Here is a 20124-nt window from a genome sequence, read left to right as displayed (position 1 = left end):
AAACACCATCTGTAAGCTGATTTTCAGGACAAACAATTACTTTCGAGTGACACCTAAATTTTACGTGATTGCTATATTACATATATATATATATATATATATATATAGATAGATATGTACACACATATATAAACAACTGACTATATATAACTGACTATTCATCACTTTGGTTTGTTCTTTTCTTCTTCTTTTTTTCATACGCCTCATTAGACTCTCAGATATATTCCATTCACACTGCTCAATTTCCATCACATAAGCAGTTTTTGAACTTCTTAATGAGAAACTTTATTATATTATATTTTCATCATTATATTTATATATTATTATTATTTATTATTATATATATTTATATATGATATTATATTATCATATTATTATAATATTATATAATAAATATAAATTATATTATATATATTTATATTATTATATTATATATTTTTTTTATTATAGATAAATGCTTCTCATTAAATTATTGATAACACTAATAGGAGCATTTATCTATCACTAATTTTATATGACGATATGACTTTAAATTCTTCGCAAACGTTATCCAGAATGTGTAATGATTTCAGAAGCCGCAATAGGCACAAAAAATTAAAAATAATATTTTAATTAGACTTAAAAAATATAGCAACATAATATTTTAGAATTGACTCACCAAGTCAGCTGCATAAGAAAGTAATAGCTCAGCCACATCTGTATGGCCATTTTCACAGGCATAGGTTAAAGCAGTGTCACCAGTAGCTGTCATTGTGTTAACGTTTGCACCTGCTTCTAGTAAATACCTGTAACAAAGAGACTTATGATTTATCATTTGAAATTGAATTACCAAGTAGCTAAGAACATTTTAATTTCAACTACATCAAAACAGAATTTTTTTTTTTATTTATATGGACAAGACCATAGCTAAATTATGTAGTTACGCAAAAGTATGACAATAACACAGGAGTTAAAGCAAACACGAAAACTCCTGAGCTGAGAGGACAAAAATTTATATTAACATATACTTTTTGTTGTCCACTTCGTTTCCATATAATAAAAACTCCCACCCTTTCAATTCCACGTTTTATAGACGCTTACTATGTTTTTTTTTTAGTTTACAATCTGGTTCTGAAAACTTTCATGGTTTATTTACCTAAAGTAACTTTATGTATCGTTATTTTACCCATAATACCATGGATCAACAACATCAAAGTCATCAGCGCCGGATCACTCCTCTCTATAAGCGATTCTAGCCTGATGATCCGGAATAAGATGAATGCGTCTAAAGTGGAACGGATTTACATTGGCCATTTGAATATGAAAGGAAAGAAAAAAAAAATTAAAGAGAGAAGGAAAGGAATAAAGAGATAGATTTCTGTTCCTTTTTTTATGTTTATAAGCTTAATCTACATGAAGTGAAGCTTACAACGAAAACTAAAATGTCAAGTAAAAAAATAAACTAAAAAAATGTCAGTATCTTCCCTTAAAACCCATTTAAATGATTGCATTGACATAGGACTGAGCATTAAGCTGACTAAGGACTGGCATTAAGCATAATTTTCTTGCATCTATTATGTTCAAAATTGGTAGCTTTTTCGGACTGTCATGTCATGTCATTTTGCATAACGTCAATTTTGCACGTAAGAGGTTCTAGAATCCTTTTCTCAATTGCCAAAAGTTCAACCTTCATCATCTCTTTCTTCCTCCCTATCCAGGCAATTTCCAAGCTAAATTTTAAAATACGAATATAACAAGATAGGTAACTAATAGGAGATTTTTAGGTTTACTAGAACAATTAGAAAATATACAAAGAAAATAATAGTTAAATAATAAAATTAGTTATTAATAAATGGAAAATAATAATTATCTGTCATTGTTAAAGCTAGGAAACAACTAGAAAGAATGCCGAGAAACGTTTACTTCAAGAAAATTCTACTTCAACAACAGAAACAACCCGTAATGCAGTATTTTATTCGTCATAAAAACCACTGATTTTACAGTTTGATTTTCTTGCATCTAAACGTCTGGACCTTAAAGTACAACTTGCTGCTTTGGATTTTCCGTCTCGCTGCTTTTTTTTCTTGTTTTTTTTTTTTGGTTTAGTTTGTATCTTGACATGTTCGTTTTAGCTTTAAGCTACTGAAGCGAAAAAAAAGTAAAAAAGATTCTGTTGTATAGCCTTATTCTCAGAGCCATATAGAATTCTACTTGCTTCATTAAGCCTTTTGTATTTAAATATTTTAAACCCAATGATGATAACTGATTATTTCACTAGCTACACAAGCATATATAAAACACAATAGTTTATGATTCTACATTGAATATTGAATTAATCTAGTACATTAATATAGAATCTTTTAATACACTCAATTATTGCATCCTCATATCCAAAAGCATTAGCCGAATTTCACATTTTCAAAATTTTGCAAGAAAGAGAAAAAAGGTCTGTAATCTATACTTTTGGACACTTATTTTTTCGAAAATTTTAAAAAGAAAAATCTACATAAGAATTAAAGCCTTTAGATGAATAAAACAGTTTCAAATTACTGAATATTAATAAAAGCACGTTCAGCTAACAGTATACAAAAAAAAAAAAAAAAAAATTCTAGGCAAGGTCGGTATCCCCTACCAACTAAAAAGTAAACGTTCCTCAACGAATCCATCCCGGGAACATAAAACCATTTAAGAAAATATTTCTCATTTTAGTAAAACGACTTACATCTTTTGGCGTGACAAAGTTTTATAGCAAAGCTTAATTTGATACGCCCTAGTATATGTTTTTATTAAGTTTAAAATATTGGTATTAAACCAGAGCAGGAATTCACCTGATAACTACAGATATTTTTTATTAGCTATTAATACTTTCATATCTGAAGAGTAATTTATGCAATCTGATTATGTTTCTGTAATTCATAAGGAAAATCTGAAGGGTAATAACTGAAAGTTAACTTCTGAAGATACCACTGAGAATTTCATCAGCTCCCAAGATTAATTTTCAAAGAATCCCAAGATAGTGAATAATGGTGATAATAAAATTAACAATATATTAATAATATACGTTTTGTGGGTAACATTTAACATTTATGATTCTTCTAGCCCCAGGACGATAATCCCAACACCCTGTGAGAAATTTCAAGGAGTGGCAGCCCTGTCTTCAAACCAAATTTTCCAATCTTTGATTATCATACTTAGATGAGTTATACATAACATCCCTTCCCTTCAAATAATGATAATGTAAAGTATAAATATAATTACTAAAGAGTCTCATTTCCATACCTCACGAGTTCAATGTGACCCTCTTGAGCAGCTTCCATTAAAGGCGTCGAGGCCCCAAGCTCGATATCAGCTCCGGCCTTAACAAGAAAATCCACTACTTCCAAGAAACCCCCACATGCTGCTAACGTTAAAGCTGTTTCTTGAGTTTCTTCTGTTTGGGCATTGATGTCAGCACCTAAACAAAAATACAAGTGATTTGTGAATTATCTTAAAATTGGCTAAGTTCTTGATCATTGAACAAACGGCAAATCGAATAAGATAAATATTTTCTATTTCTCGACAAATTCAAAATCAACAAAGAAAAAAAATATTGATGGATTTTCTTAAGGTGAATGTTTATTGCCCGTATGGAGAATGGCAGTGGCACAATTTATAAATGGTGCAGATTCCCCATAGGGGTACTTTTAAATTTGAACGACAACGCCAAAAAATATACTGGAAGCGAGATTGGTTCAGTTTCATTGGGAATGCTCTATCATATCTTTTAGGTACACATTAACATAAAATAAGCACTGAAATCCGACGAAACCTAGTTTCACAAACAGCTAGTTTATAACTTAAGAGTTAAATAAAAAAATATTTGTCACACATACTTTTATGTAGTTGAAACAGTTTATTTAATTTCTCACGCAATAAAGAATGCAACAAGAATTAGAAGAACAGAATTAAAAACAGAATTAGAAGAATTGAAACAGCTCTTAGGTAGTGAAATACAAGAAAATGAGGAACTGGTCACCACAGAAAGGGTTGTAGAATTAAAATTATGCACGGAAACCAATCAAACAAAAAACACGAAGAATTGACATACATTTTCATACATTTCAGCTACTATGTTTGGAAAGCGAAAATGAAAGATGCGAACCCAACAGAGGTAATGAAAAAGGTAAGAGTTCAGTGGGATAGGCTAGTAAATATAAGGAAAGGCAAACAGAAAGGAGAAAAGTTAAGGTAAAGGTAAGTGAGTTTTTTTTTTTATTATAGAAGAGAGTAAAAAAAAAAATTTGGTATTTATTTGTAAATGTGGAGTATTTCATTTCTTTCTTACTTTTTTTATTTATTTATTTTTTTTTATTTTTTATATTCTTATTATGGGAGACGGGGGTAAAAGTGAATTGTATATCGGGGGAAATAAAGGTTGATGAAAAAGGATATGAAAAGTGTAATGTAAGGTCACGATGGAAGGGGTGGACAGTTTTTTCGAAATGGAGCGGGGACAGTTTTTCGAAATTCTAACGGCCGTAACACAAATACTAACAATATTTAAGAAATTTATTCCCGAAAATTATGTTAAATAACAAAATGAGCTCACACACAGCTTGAATCGGAACTAATTCCAAATCCAAATCCGATAAACAAAATAATAAGTGTTTTTTTTTACGCTTGAGAACAGGGAGTGAGAGAGAGAGAGAGCGAGAGAGAAAGGGAGAGAGAGAGAGAGAGAGAGGGAGAAAGAGGGAGAGAGAGAGAGAGAGAGAGAGAGAGAGAGAGAGAGAGAGAGAGAGAGAGAGAGAGAGAGAGAGAGAGAGAGAGAGAGAGAGAGAGAGAGAGAGAGAGAGAGAGAGAGAGAGAGAGAGAGAGAGAGAGAGAGAGTCTGAACAAATTTTAACCGACAATGACTACATACATGGCCTCTGCGTGAATAAAACTATTACTTTTGTTTAATATTGTCCTGTAAGTTTGTCGTTTCGAATTGCACTTGAGACAAAGTAAGATGTATTGTAGCTTTAAAACCTGACGCAATGGATGAAACTGTGGTTATTATTGGATTAAGAGGCCAAAAGGATTAGGAGTCAGAGATCAACAAAAATACAAATTCTGTAAAAAGAAACCACGGACCTCAAATTATATAACAATCTATTCCAAGTACTCAGCCAACAGCATGAACGTGCTCCGTCCATCAATATAAATTTTAGAGAAACATGTTCTATGTACATGTTTCTCTGAAAATAACAAAAAAAGAAATGTCTGAAAATCCCTTGGTGAGGTGATCATCTTTTAGCACAACCAGACAGGCATCTTAAATCGGCATTATTATTGGCAACATTATTGACAACACATATCCAAATGTGTTATTACAAATAATCTTAGCTACTGTAACAGACTGCAAAATAATATTGCCAATTTCAATATATATTTTACCTTTTTGCAGTCACATATGAGATTTCTCGTGTAGCCTAGTGAACTTACGGTTAAATAAATCTTATGTAACATCAGAATGTCAGATGCCAGGTGAGGCAGAAAATACATTGTCCTGCTGAAAGTGCACGTAAGTACACATATGAAAATGCCATGTCTGGAATAAAAGGTATACGAGGTACGTGGTCTCTAGTCTAACTTCAAAAGACAAAGGACTTCAAATACCATTTAATTGTTTCTGTTTTTCTTCCTTTCCCAGGTTTTGATTACGAATAGCATCGTAGCGCAATTTAGCGACTTTTAATGGCTTTGCGAAACTTGCCATCTGGCGAGTAGCGCTGTCTATGTGTTCTGACGAAAAGATGTGCCACTATGAAAATTAATGAAGCATTAATAGAATCTTATCGTTAAAAGCAAACAAAGCAGCCTAATTGAATTGGATTTCCACCTTTTGTTAGTCTTGTTAAATAGATAGCTCCCCGAAGAAACTGGGTATAATTATCGCAGTTATGATGATGATAGTCGCTCGGAATTAGATAATCCATACGTAGACCAGCAAAAGTGAGAAATCAGTACCGAGACAAAGAGCCGTCCCTAGTGAGGCACTAACGCTGGAAGCAGCACTGGTAAAAATACGAATGCAAGTTATCTCCCTTAAAGTATCTTCCAAACCCCACGGTTTTTTTGAAGCTATCTACAATATCACTCCATCCATCACAAAGGACATGAATGCTTGATGGAACAGGAATCTTACCATGATAGAAATGTATTGTGCCCGAAAAGAACCACTGGACCACATCTTCTACCGAAACCTTTATGAAGCTAAAATCAGATAGCTGGGACTTCACAACAACGAGTGGTTCATCTGGAAACTGTCATTGAGCTTCTTCACCCATTCAAAAAGGCAACTATGACAGCTTTTGAATATAATTATGTTTCAGCGAGTAAAGTTAAGCTGATGATCAAGCAATTACAGTGCCTTTGTCAGACTTCAATTACTATTATTATGGCTGTCCGTCAGTGGCCTCAAGGAACTATTAGATGTTCAGCTAAAGAGATATTTTTCGGCCAGTCCTAAGTTCGATATGATGCTCTCTCTCAAGAGCTGGCTTATTAGACCTTGCAATTTATGAAAAAATAAGCCATATTGAGAGTCGACTCGTCAGTCCATCTCATCACTTCTCCAGCAATTTGTTTCCGAGCAGAGAAGTACAAAAGAACACGTTCAAATCTAATTGAACTTCATGTCTTTATCATTTAACATCGTCCTACAAAAGGAGGGACTACCCAAAACGGATCACCAGACTCCAGATCAAGAAGACAGTTGTTTGCCAAGATTCTCGACACGGCTGGGCTACAGATGAACTCTTCGAGGCAAAAATACGAACAATATAATAAGTTTCAGCATTACCCGCGTAGCAGAAAATATTATCAGGAAAAAATCAATTCTGACCTGCTAGAATTTGGGAGTGACTACTTTTACGCTTACCCACAGTTAAGTGAAATTACATATTGCTGAGTACTTTATGCGACAGCAGAACTCACGTATGACTACAAAGTCACTTCAAGTTCGAATATTTTAAGTGATATATTTAATTTTAACTAATTATATATCAGTAAATCTTCGCTTTAGTCTCATAAACCTAAAAAAAACAGAAACATCTATTTAAACGGCTATTTTTCTTTAAATAAAACCAGCTGTTTCTGTTTTTTGGCCAAAAAAGGAAAAACAGACGAATTTTCGTTTATGTTCTATCTTTACTGAGTCCGTTTTAGCCAAACAAAAGAAACGGCGCCAAACCCTTAACCGGCAACGGCGAGTTATTGGATACTGTTAATATTAACAAATGCAGAAACCACATTGGTAAATGCCACCTTTTCCCATTTTTTCAACTTACCTTGATTTAGTAGAAGAGCCACCATTTCCTCATGTCCTTCCCTTGCCGCTTCCATGAGTGGTGTATAGCCTTCATCATTGACTTCTTCTATGTTGGCTCCTCTTTCTAATAGAAGCATGGCCAATTCCACATGTCCACCACACGCAGCTAATGTCAACGGTGACTCGAAACTATCAGCTGGCATATTTACCTAAAATTAAACTTTACTATTAAAACATAAATACCCGACAACCTCCAGAATACATGTAAATCACGGTTTTTCTTCTTCGATCCTTATTGGTCCCTTGAACTGCAAAAAACGTCCAAGGCAGCTTATATTTATATTAACTTTACAAAGGCTCCCAAAATAGCATTGGCTTTGAGAGAAGATTATGAGCGATACCTTCAAGTTCATTCAAAAAATGAGGTTTCCAATGAGCTATCTCTAAAACGTAGCTCCTTTCTGACATCGAATGAATCACTAAAAAATAATAATAAACAAGAAAGACAATTACATGAGATAGTAGTTTATTTCAAGAAATAATATCCTCTATCTTCTACTTTTATCGACTAGAGCATGATTACATAATTATTTGAAACAAAAATCGCGTAAGGTCTTTTCGTTCCAAATACAAACGTCTGTTTTTCGCGTTATTTTACGTACAAGAATATCGGTATCACCTCTAATAAGAAGATCTGAATTTCTGGTTAACTGTTAAGTTTGACAACCCGTCAATAGGGTTGCCAGCAAGATGGTAACTGTAAGGAAATTTAGTTCTACGTCAACCTAGCGTTTCATGGAAAAGCAAGGTGGTAAAACTAGGCTACAAAATTATGTTGGTACGTCAGAAACAATACAATATGGTTCGCACAGTGCCTTCAAAAAGCAATCATATACAACAGTATTACTGCTATTTTTCACAGGGGTACGAAAGAGATTTACGAGATATAACTAAAATAGGAAAAGGTATTGAAATTTACCCGATAACGAGGAAAAGAAAAAATCCTTATATACTTATGCAGTTTGTAAATTAAGGTTAATATGTAACATTGTTAAACTAAAAAGAAGCCTTTTCTCATTTTTTAGTTTCGAAATTAGGGTCTTTTTTCCTTTTGATATTTAACCATAGATTTTTGCATTGTTTCCTTGTGTTCATGTTTGTTAAGTTTTTACAATTTTAATTCAGGTTTTGCTATTTAAAGTTTCTTCCCATTCTTTCGTTTTTATTCCACTAACAATCAATTTAGCTTTATGAAAGAACATTCATATTTCATTCTTTCTTTAATAGCTGAGAAACCTCACTACTCTTATCCCGTTTTATCGGAATTTCCGGTACAAACAATCTTAAAAAAGGAGGAAATTGAGTTTACCTGAGCTCCTGAGTCCAGAAGAAGACGGGCGACTTCAACATGGCCGTCCATTGATGCTTCCATCAGCGCTGTATGCATTTCATCGGTTTTGTGCTCCTAAAATATTTATCATTCATACATTCTACCCTTATACTTTTCTTTCTTACATAAATATTCCACACACACCTAAGCAAACTGCTAAACCTTAGAAGTTGTTTTTAACCTTTGCTTTATGGAGGTATATTCCGTAAAAGCTTTCAAATGAAGAAAACTCAGTAAGGGAGATACTGGAATAGGCAAACAATTCATTAGACCACACTTCAAAAAGATTAAAAACTAAAGTGGTAGACCTTTTATCAAGCAAGTGAAAATACAAAGACAGCACATATACAGATTTCACATCGAAGAATCATTTTCAATGGGAAAGCAAAAAAAAAGAAGAAAAACAAAGAGAAATTCTCTTTTTAAATAAACAAACCAATAGGAAAAATAATCTTTAAGACAAAATAGTAGAATTTAGTGGATTGACATATACAACGTAAAAACGAAACCTCAGGAAAATGTGGAAAACGATAATCTTAGCTGTTGTTGAATACTCTTTTGATTTATTCAGATTTTGAAGAGGAATTGCACATTTTGAATAGACAAGATAGTTGAGCCCTGTGTTGTTCTCTTGCAAAGTTCTAGAGAACTACTATATTAAAAAAAAATAAAATAAAAAAATAATAATCACAAAACCTTGAGCACAAACAATGAAGAAAGAGATGTTTGAATGCACTATTACAGGGTACTTAAAAACAATCTAACGGCAATGTCAACGCAGTAGCGTTGGCTTTGTTAGGAGCAATAGTTTTCCGGGTATTTTATTTCTTTTTTCGGCCATATCGCATGAAAGAGATCGTCGCATAGCTTGGGAGCAGGCTCCTTCAATCAGAAAATCACAACAAGCACCAGGATCGACAAGGAACCGTAAAATTTCTAGGCACCCTTTATGGGAATCATTCACTCATTCACTCGGAAACTATAAAACCAGAAGTGTGCAAGTGGATTTTTGTATTGGAAGTGGGGGCCACCTTACCCTAATCCACTGAATCTAACTTCTAAGTATTTTATGGGAGACATTAATACTAAAAAAAAGACAACCTTTTTTTGATTTTTTTTTGTTCTTTAAAGCAGCCTAAGATAGCGGGTAATGAAAATAGTGGTGGTTCAGCTTAGGACGGAGTTCATTTGCTCGGAAACTATAAAAATGGAAGTGTAAAAGTGTTTTTTTTTTGTATTTAAAATATGGGCTACCTTATCCCAAACAATGACGAAAGAGATTTTTGAATAAATTCACACTATTACAGTGTGCTTAAAAACAACCTAACGTTAGTGGTTCTATTCTGGATATTTTAGGAAAGATATTAACACAAAAAAATTTAGTTACATAAGCTACCTGATCAGCACCAGCTTCGAGAAGGAACCGCACCATCTCTAAGTGCCCTTTGTAGCAGGCTAAGGTAAGAGCCGACTCTTTGAACTCATTCGAGTGGGTATTAATTCCAGCACCATGTTCTAATAGGATCTTAGCAACGCCTACATGCCCAGCTGATGCTGCCTCCATAAGTGGTGTATGACCATTTTCATTGTGATCTTCTACATTGGCACCGGCTTCCAGTAAAATCCGTACGACTTCTTCATGACCGCTGGCACATGCATACATTAAAGGGGTATTTCCTAGATAAAAAAAAATCATTGTTTGAAGAAAAAGAAAAATATTTTTTTTCTTTTCTTTAAGGTTCTTAATGCTCCTCTTATCACAAGACAATTACTACAAATACAATACTCTGAAAGATAAAGAAAGAGTCCATTGATATTTGAATTCAAACCAAGTTGGTAGACTGTGATGAAAAAGTTAAGCGCCATGGATAATTTGAGAAAAAGCCAAAACAGATAGTCTGAGTGAGAGGCAAAGCTGGCATACACCCTTTTCAGAATTCTTGATAGAAAAAGAAAAATATATTTTTTTTCTTTTCTTTAAGATTCTTAAAACTACTCTTATCACAAGAAACTTACTACAAATGCAATACTCTGAAAGATGAAAAAGAGATCATCGGAACTAATTAAGAAAAGATTTTCTATTGATACCGTTTTTATAGAAAAATCAGTTTCTAATATAATGATTTTTCTTTAATTTTCAGTGGCTAATCAAAGGCATTTTCATTGTTTAGTCAGTTTGTTCTGCAGCAATCATAGCAGATCCTAAATAGAATTACTGATGTGGCTTAACCCTGTGAGCATTAAGCATTTTTGATCATTGACCCTTGTTCTATTTTAATATTAAACTAACGAGAAAAACCCATCAAACTAAAAATAAAAACTACATAGTGGCCAAATCTTTATGAACGCTTTTATATTATCATCTAAGAATTTCGAAAAAAAAAAAACGCTTTCAGATTATCATCTAAGAATTTCGAAAAAAAACCTTCTGGAGTTAACCGCATAGAAAAAACAAAACAACAAAAACCGACTCACTAAATACAGAAACCACAGAAACCTACTATTTCTATATTAAAAACAAAAAAGAACAAATTCAATAAACCATAATTCACCATTATTTCTTAATAGCATCCCAAGTTACACTATTTCAAATATCCAAAGAAGCTTTGGGGATCAACTGTGCAAAAGCGAAAAAATAAAATAAAAAATAAAACAAATTTCCTACTCAGTCCAAAACATATAGGCTACAAATTTTATCCAGACTTCTACTGGTTAAACCTTTCCACGATTTCTTGTTGTATCTTTATTTTTCAGCTTAACGTGTCCCCAAATTCAATAGCATTTTACGATCTATTTTCCTACAGAAAATGTAGAGCCTTACTTGAATTTGTCAATGTTTAGAATAAAACCTCTTTTATAGTGTATTTTCAAAAACACTCTTTAGCTAGTTTTTTTTTTTTTTTTTTTTAGTAATAAAGGTAATTTTTGCTGTTTTCATGCATATGATGTCGTATTTAAGCAGCCTTTGAAAGGCCGAAAGTTGAGAGCTTTTGGCATCAGAACTATTTTTGCCTTATTTTTAAGGACAAAAACCTTCCTTGAACAAACTTCTCGACATTTATAACTGTTGAAAATATCCAAAAACTAATTTTTGGCAACTTCTTAGCTCTCTTGTAAAGTTTAGCCCACTTGAGACAAAAATTAAAGACGGTACGACAATACCCACGTGTAATTTTTTCTGTCTGGCTTAATAAAATGTAACCATTTCTATTAAAATATATTGAAAACCTTTCAATTTGAAACTGCGGCCGCAAGCATTATAAAAATACTTCATTATTTGCTGCAATGTTAATGGTGTAAGGGTCACAATAAATACATTTTACCAGGTAATGAAAGAACACTAAAATTTTTACCACAAGCAGATTGGGCGTTGACATCTGCTCCATGATCAATAAGAAGTCTGACAATGTCCACATTTCCAGATGAAGCTGCCTCCATCAAAGGAGTGCAATCAAGCTTGGCTCCTCGATCTTCCACGTTGGCTCTCATTGCTAATAATACCTAGAAAATGAATCTGTATTAAATCAAACTGGCCGAATCATAAGTTAGTGTAAGCTGAGGAGTCGTGAGGAACTGAGCAATATTTAATTGAAAAGGGACATTAATAATAAGAAATATATTAGTCATTGCTAATAATATCTAAAAGTGTAGCTGAAGTAAATTAAACTGTAGAGCCATTCATGAGTGTAAGCTGAGCAGTCATTTTGAGATGAGCAATTTTTGGTTGAAATGGGACATTAATAAATAAGAAATATATTGCTCATTGCTAATTACATCCAAAAGACATACCCGAAGTGAGTCAAACTGATCGAACTGTTAATGAGTGTAACCTGCCAATTCATGTTGAAATTAACCTATAGTTGGTTGAAACAGAACATTTAATTTCTGAGTAATACATTTGAAATATAAAAAGAATGCTAAATACTAGCACACAATCAATATTTCCTATATATTATTTAAGAAAATTGTTTAGATTTGAAATTTATCACCGTTCTTCTAAGCTCTGCACAAGAATTCATTTTGTCTTAATTTTCAATATAGATTATGAAAAATGCTTCTCGAAATATTATAATTTATACTTCTCGAAAAATTAAAATCCAACACACGCGTCACCGCCAATACCGTAGTCAAATCAAAACCGAAGTACGTATTTATCTTATTTAGAAATTCCCCATAAAATCAGAATGAAAATGACACGAAAAGGTTATGAGACCACATTGGCTATAGCTGAGGTAAAAAAAAAAAAAAAAAAAAAAAAAAAAAAAAAAAAAAAAAACAAAGAACAATTTTCAGCCAATGAATAACAGAAAAAAACAGATTTTTCATCAAATTTGGGAATGATATTCAAATTAGACACGAAAAGCAAAAAAAAATTTACGCAATAAGTATTTACAGATACTTTCTAATTGTTAATGAAAGGTTTGGGAAAGAACAGAAAACAAGAGACGAATTAAAGGGTTGTAGCATAACAAAGCAATTAAATTAAAACAAACATTATTTATATCTGGAAAAAATATTAATGAAGCAAAACAATATTCTGATTGTCTGAAGAGCCAAATAACAAAGAATACACCCCTTTGAAGATGATTATTTTGATAAAAGAATAGCAACAACCAAAATTCTTATGAACAGTATGATTAAAAACAAAAGAAGTGCAAAAACATTGAACCACAGACTCCTCAAATAACCCATAAGGAAAAAAGAAGAACAAACAAAAATAACACAGCTTAAAGAAACATTTTCTTTATAAAAAAAAAAAAAATTAAGACTCGCATCATTCATTTTATTTTTACAGTTTTTAGATTATTAGAAAAAAGTAAACAATTAAAATGAGCCCCAATATGTCTCTTCTCAACCAATGGATTGTTCCAACAAAGATCTTTACTCAGAACTAAAACAACAATTTAAACTTTATTGAAATGAAACTGAGGTCCATTAAGGTTAGTATTATACGTATTGAACCAAAAAATCCTGTAAAGGAGATACTAAAACAATGACGCATACCTGAACTAGTTCGTAATATCCTGCTTGACAGGCAAGAGATAGAAGACTGTCTCCTTCTTCAGTGGTTTCTGTTACAGAACAGCCCTCGTCGAGGAGTCTCTTAACACCTTCAACGTCGCCTTCACTGCACGCTTCAACTATAGATCTAAAACATACCGATATTTTAATTCGGTTTTCCTTATAAAATACATTTATTTCGAATAAGATACTGAGTCAGCAGGTAAAAAGTCGCTGGACAATGACCAGAGGGACACATTTGTCTATGGATTATGGATTGACACTTGTCTATGGATTAAGATATGGCTGCTTTTTGACTTGCATATAGTTCATCCCCACTTTGCGTCTTATCTGCAATTTGAGCATCCTATTATCTTTACTTTTGGGAGTAAAGTGCGGGTAGAAAAGAATCGTACTTTATTAACAATCAAACTTTCACAACATAAAAAACTACCGAACTTGTTGCTTTCTGTCAGCAAGCCTACATTGTATATATATAAAAAACATAAGTAAATAAGTGCAACATTAAAATATAGCCTACAGCGATGAACCCAACTGGCATGTCAAATAAAATGAGTACAAAACGAGTTTTCAGAGAATAAAAAGGAGCATATAACTACATAAGTACATAAGTAAAATGTAAGTAAAATAAGTAAAGTAACTAACGTAAGTAAAATAAATAAAAATGAGTGCATTAGTAAAAGCATAAATACATATAAAAACATACAGCGATGAATCCAACTGGCTTGTCAAATAAAAATGAAAAAAATAACACATTAACAATACACATGAGACGTTTACATGATACATAACAATTTTCATTTATTTATAATTTCAATGAACACTGGGACAAAGCTCTTTCTGTAACGCTCAGTTTTTGCATTAATAGGATTTATAACCGGGGTTTTTCTTGCTTTTGATCGGGGTAAACGGAGCTTTGGAGGGCAATGAGAGGTTGGGAGTATACTTTGAAAGCATGGGTTACGATGTAGATTATTTTTGAAATTGGTACAAAGAGTAACACGTCGGGCTACCAAGGTAGGGAGGCGGAATTCCTTGCGAAGGAGAATATAAGGCACTTGGCCCTGACCGTAAATAATTCTCAGGGCTCTCTTCTGAATAATTTCTAGCCTATCAGACTGATCCACAGTAAGATCAAAATGCAACACCGGGCAAGCATACTCAAGCTGTGGACGGATAAAAGATATATAAAGGCGGAGGATATGTGCTTTTGGGCATAAAATTTTTGCAAATAACTTAAGGACAGACAGAGATGCACTAGCCTGTTTAACAATAGAGCAAATGTGGGACTACCATTTCAAATCGCTAGTCAGTGTGACCCCTAATAGTTTAGTTTTTGTTGTAATTATTTCTTTAGGTATTGGGGTTGTAAATTAAGGCTTTTAATATTTCTTCTGCACTTTTCGAGCAATGACATGTCATCCACAAACTTCCATCAACCGGCTTATTCATTAGCAAGATTGTTAACCATTACCAAAAACAGTGAAGGACCTAAAAACGTACCCTGCGGAACTCCGCAAGAAATAGGGAATGAATCAGAATAGACTTTTTTGTACCTAACAAATTGACTCATGTTTTACAGAAAAGATGCACTAATATTGACTAGAAAATGGGGTACAATATTAATTCATTCGGCAATTTTTCAACTGAAACATTATAACTAACGAGACCAAAAGCCTTTTGGAGGTCAATTAAAAGGAGATTGAGCCAGGTATTTGGCTCGTCAAGTAGTTTATATACAGTGTCAAGGACACTGACCAGGTAATGTGTCTTTGATAAACCTTTCACGTTTCCAAAATTGATGAAGTCGGAAAAACTTGCTCGCATCAGATCTATTTTTGACATCTGTAACACAATGGTCAAATATTGACGTAGGTACAGGTTGATATTGGTGGTAGCACTTTTAATTGACGGCGGCTTTGCTGGACCGAGAAAAGGGAGTTTAAGATTGTTCTTTCTCTCACGTTCGTGTTTCAAACACGCTATTTCGTGGTCTTTACCACATATTTCTAGATTAAGATTATATATCACTTTATTGGTATGTTCACCAATGCTTTTTAGCTTTTCAGTCAGAAGCTGAATTTCAGCGTTCCGCCGGGCTAATTGATCATTAATCTGATCAAGCTCATAAACACAACTAGGGCAGTTTTTGCACGAGTAGGAAAGGACACATCATTCCGTGCTTCAGTTTGAGTCGCAACATTCGTCAGTAGCATAAAGCGGGAAATAGGAGCTTGTTTAGGTGTGTAAGTTCTATTCAGCAAGTTAGCCTCATTACTTACAGGGAAATAAAGCATGATTGGTGAGCAAAGTTTACTAATTTGCTCCTTAATTTCGCATAAGTGAGACGCCTCTAATTTCTTAGAATCCCTGCATTCTATAGATTTCACTAAGGATGGGGAAAGAGTAAAACTTGAAATCTCTTGAGTGAAGTCTGGTGTTAAGGGCTTGCAGAGACTTGTTTTAACTGGGATGACTGTTGATGGAGCTTCAGGATAATAGGTGCAACAGTTCAAACAGCACCAAGTAGCGTTTTCTACCCTTTATTGCAGTGTAATATCAGCACATTTGGGATGCAGTCACTGACCGCATTTGCTACACCGAACTGTACCTCTGCCAGCTTTTTCTTTGCATTCGGAGAAGAAAAATTTCATATTCAGATCAATATTCAAAGATTTTCAAGATATAAACAGAGATAGGCCAGATTCTAACGGGGCACAGAGTGTAATTCAACAATTAAAATCTTCAACCAAAACCCAACTGGCTAGGCTAGGTAAGGCACTGGTACTTCTTATAGAACAGTCCAGCTCTGTACCCGCGTTCTTACGTGGAGCCGCTTAAAATGTCTTAATGCTAATTCACAATAGCTAATAACATGTATTGAAAGATAAGATATTTATTTCAAAAAATGACTATCACAAGCCCCAAAGGGCCGAATTTGCATTTAGGAGTCATAAAAAACAAATAATAAAAATAGCACAAGAACTAAAAAACTGGCTAAACAATGCCAATAAACAACAATACCAGAAAGGCAAAGCCATTCATTAGTAAAAAAAAAGCGTCAAATGTAAGAAAGTTAAAAAGGTAAAAACTAAATAGCGTTAAAAAGGTTAAAAGAGAACATATAAACAAGGGGGAGGGAACAAAAGAACCAAACGGACACAAACTTGGGTATCACCAGTACCAAAAAAAAAAAAAAAAAAAAAAAAAAAAAAAAAAAAAAAAAACCTAGTGGTTTATTTGCTCAGTAATGAAGGGAACAAAGGGTTTTTTTTCATACCTAGAGGTTAAGCAACGGATGGGGGACAAGATAGGTACGGGTTCAGAAACAGTACGTGGCAGACGGTGCCTGGATGGGGAGTGTCTTTTGGGAGAAATGTTTTCCGTGCGAGGGTTTATTATTGCATTTTTTTGCAAACCGGAGGCACAGCGTTCCTCTCCTGTGCTCAAGAGTTTCCAGTTTGGCCTTTTTTTTTTTTTTTTTTTTTAGAAAGAATGAATATGGTAAAATAGCTTCTTTAAAAATTATTCTTAGGGCTGTTTTTTGAATATTTTCAATTTTTTATGATTCATCCGGGGAGACGCCAGGGTTCCAAACTGGAAAAGCATATTCAAGATTCGAATGGACAAAGGAAGTATAGATCAATAAAGAAGGGGATGGAGGGACATTAAACTTATTCAAGAGCTTAAGGAGAGACAATGACGCATTAGCTCTATGGGCAATATCTTTCCCGTGGATATCCCACTTTAAATTAGAGGAAATTGTAACCCCAAGTAATTTAAAGGAAGACACAGAAATATCTGGGGGAATAGGTTTGAGGAAAAGGGGTGAGGTTTTAAGGAAACAAATAGGCATTATCATAGATTTAGAGGAGTTTACTCTCATGTCTAACTCAGCAGCGTCATCTGCCATATCACTGAGAATTCTCATAGGGTTACTTACTAAGTTTCGGTAGCAGGTTTCAACAATCGTTAGGTCATCCACAAATTTCCATCTGTCGGGGAATTCCTTAGCGATACTAGTTATTATGACAGAAAAAAGGAGGGGACCTAGGAGAGTACCTTGGGGTACTCCATTGTGCACAGGGAGGGGGCTGGAAAAATGATTCTGATATTTGACTACATGTAATCTATTTGATAAAAAGGAGGCAACCAATTTAACCACGAAAGAATCAATATTGAAATCAGTTACAAGTTTCTCAACTAAGATATTGTAGTTAACAAGGTCAAATGCTTTGTGAAGGTCAATGCAAATTAAATTTAGCCAGCAATTAGGTTTTTCGAGAATTTTCCCCAAATGAGTCAATAAGAAAAACAAGGTAATGGGAAGTAGATGTGGATTTGATGTTCCCGAATTGTCTCAGGTCAGTAAGAGGTAGGATTTTCTCCTTTAGCCAATCTGCGAGGAATCCTTCATATAGCTTAGAGAATATAGAAGTGAATGAAACCAGACGAACACATTCAAAACCAGGTTTTCCGTCTTCCTTTTTCAAGGGGTTGTGAAACCCTGTTTCCAAATTTGTGGATACTGGCAAGAGTAAGTAATCTCATTGAAAATAAGAGAAAGGGGCCTTGAGAGAAAGTCATTGAAAGGACTAATAAGAGGAAACGGGATATCTAAAGGGCAGACACTTGTTTTTCGTAGTTCTCCAATTCTTCTTTCGATCTCAGACGGAGATATGGATGGGAAAACAGGGGGGAGAACGTCAGTAGGTAAAAGAAAAGCAGATCCGCCTCGTACGGGTTATCAATAATAATATCCGCAGTTCCCATGGGAATTCTCAAACAAGTAGCAAAAATTAAAATAACCCACTTATTCGGATTTTAATCCTTTGTTATACTGAATCAATTATCATCAATATATTAGCTGTAGGTCGGGAAGCAACTATAATCCTTTGCCAATTAAAACAGAGGTTAAATTCAAAAAGAGGTCTTTACACCATGAACTCTGAATCAAGACTGAAACTCAGATTGAAGACTCTGTGCTCTAACGATCGTCTGTGTGGCCTCTTCTCTGATAGCATACTAGCACTACTTCTATGCTCTTTTCTTGTAGCATCACTTCTATACCATTACATGAATAGTTAGTCCATATAAATTAGCCATATCTATATAATTAAAACAAATTATAATTATTTCTATAATTTTGCAGAGCATCTATCTGGATTTAATTTTTAATTTCCTCAAAAGGCAGTATTAGATATCGCAAATCCTTTTTATCACAATATATTTATCTACACTTTCTAATCCCAAATATAACTTAAGGACTAAAATTCTGTCTTTCACCATTAATCATTTAACAATGAGCTATTAAAAAAAGAAAACTTTTAAAATCAAAGACTTCCATTAAATAAAATAAAATATTCCGATTAATAAATAGGCTAAAGTTTCCTGTAGAAGTTAAAAAAGAGTAAAAAAAAAAAAAAAAAAAAAAAAAAAATCCAACTACCTTATGCAAAGTTCATATGCATAGAACTTAAGAAAATCCTTTAAGGATTTCGTTGCTACTTCAAATGGAAATTTCCAAAACGTCCCAATAAGATTTGGCAGAGCAGCTATCTGGATTTAATTCTTGAAATTGCTTCATGGGCAGTATTATACACAACAAATTCTTTTCTAAACAATATATTTATCCACGCATCTTTTTATATAAAAAGAAACAGGACTTGTAGTTCTTTCTGTAACCATTCATACAACATCATACATCAATGAGCTATAAGGCGATATTTGAGAATATCAGAGGTTATTCTTTTCTCCTTCTTACTACCTTACAATGAGCATTATTAATTAGAAATAGCCTGTTCTTGATACTCAATTGTTTCCAAACGCGTAATTTGAAATATGTTTAACCGGATATAGTGTGCAATTCTATTCATGTCAATTACTTAGATACATTTAACCTATAACAATAAAAACAGTTTTCATAAAAGTATCTCTTTATAGGTAAAATTCCATTCAACAAGGCACTAGGGCATATCTAAGCATTCCCAAATCAATTTGAATGGATCAAGTCTTATTTTTTTTTTAAATAGACAAGAGAAGTTTTTACTACAAGACAATTACCACAAGCAAAACATGCCAAATTTGTGGCTTACATCAATTAAAAGAAAAGAAGGAGCAGCACTGCTATAAATCACTGCTATAGATCAACTGCGAAAATAATGCAAAAAAAAGAAAAAAAGGAAACTCAAAAAAGGCAGTCACGTAAAACCGAAGATGCGGAAAAGTTTCATTTTGAATTTTCGGCTTCAGAGTACCTAATTGACTTTTCAGTTTTGAATAAATAAAAGAATAAACCGTAGAAGGATTAATACCAAAAACTGTCCGAAAAAAAAAGACAAACCCCAAACTTGCATAGAAACAAACACTAAAATACTACTCGTTTTTTCCACCAAAAGCAATAAAATCAAAATCAAATCAATATTTAAATTTTTGTTCT

The 20124-nt window shown here is 33.4% G+C and overlaps 1 protein-coding gene across 5 annotated transcripts in view; it reads right to left on the bottom strand.

Annotated features, from left to right (window-relative positions):
- mask (multiple ankyrin repeats single KH domain) overlaps nt 1-20124 on the bottom strand; it is a 97151-nt gene that overhangs the window by 62286 nt on the left and 14741 nt on the right. For all 5 annotated transcript variants that reach the window (XM_089089724.1, XM_089089726.1, XM_089089727.1 and 2 more), the window contains exons 4-10: nt 13668-13812; nt 12017-12164; nt 10060-10340; nt 8643-8738; nt 7293-7482; nt 3259-3433; nt 659-785 (exon numbers count right to left, since the gene is read on the bottom strand). In XM_089089724.1, coding sequence (XP_088945850.1) covers nt 659-785; nt 3259-3433; nt 7293-7482; nt 8643-8738; nt 10060-10340; nt 12017-12164; nt 13668-13812 — 1162 coding nt within the window. The remainder of the gene's footprint in view (nt 1-658; nt 786-3258; nt 3434-7292; nt 7483-8642; nt 8739-10059; nt 10341-12016; nt 12165-13667; nt 13813-20124) is intronic.

Source organism: Artemia sp. Qi Xiang Cuo, chromosome 5 (assembly GCF_049724085.1).
Source record: "Artemia sp. Qi Xiang Cuo chromosome 5, ASM4972408v1, whole genome shotgun sequence".
Taxonomy (NCBI): domain Eukaryota; kingdom Metazoa; phylum Arthropoda; class Branchiopoda; order Anostraca; family Artemiidae; genus Artemia; species Artemia sp. Qi Xiang Cuo.
The sequence above is the reverse complement of the archived record's forward strand: the minus strand, read 5'-3'. Positions and strand labels throughout refer to the sequence as shown.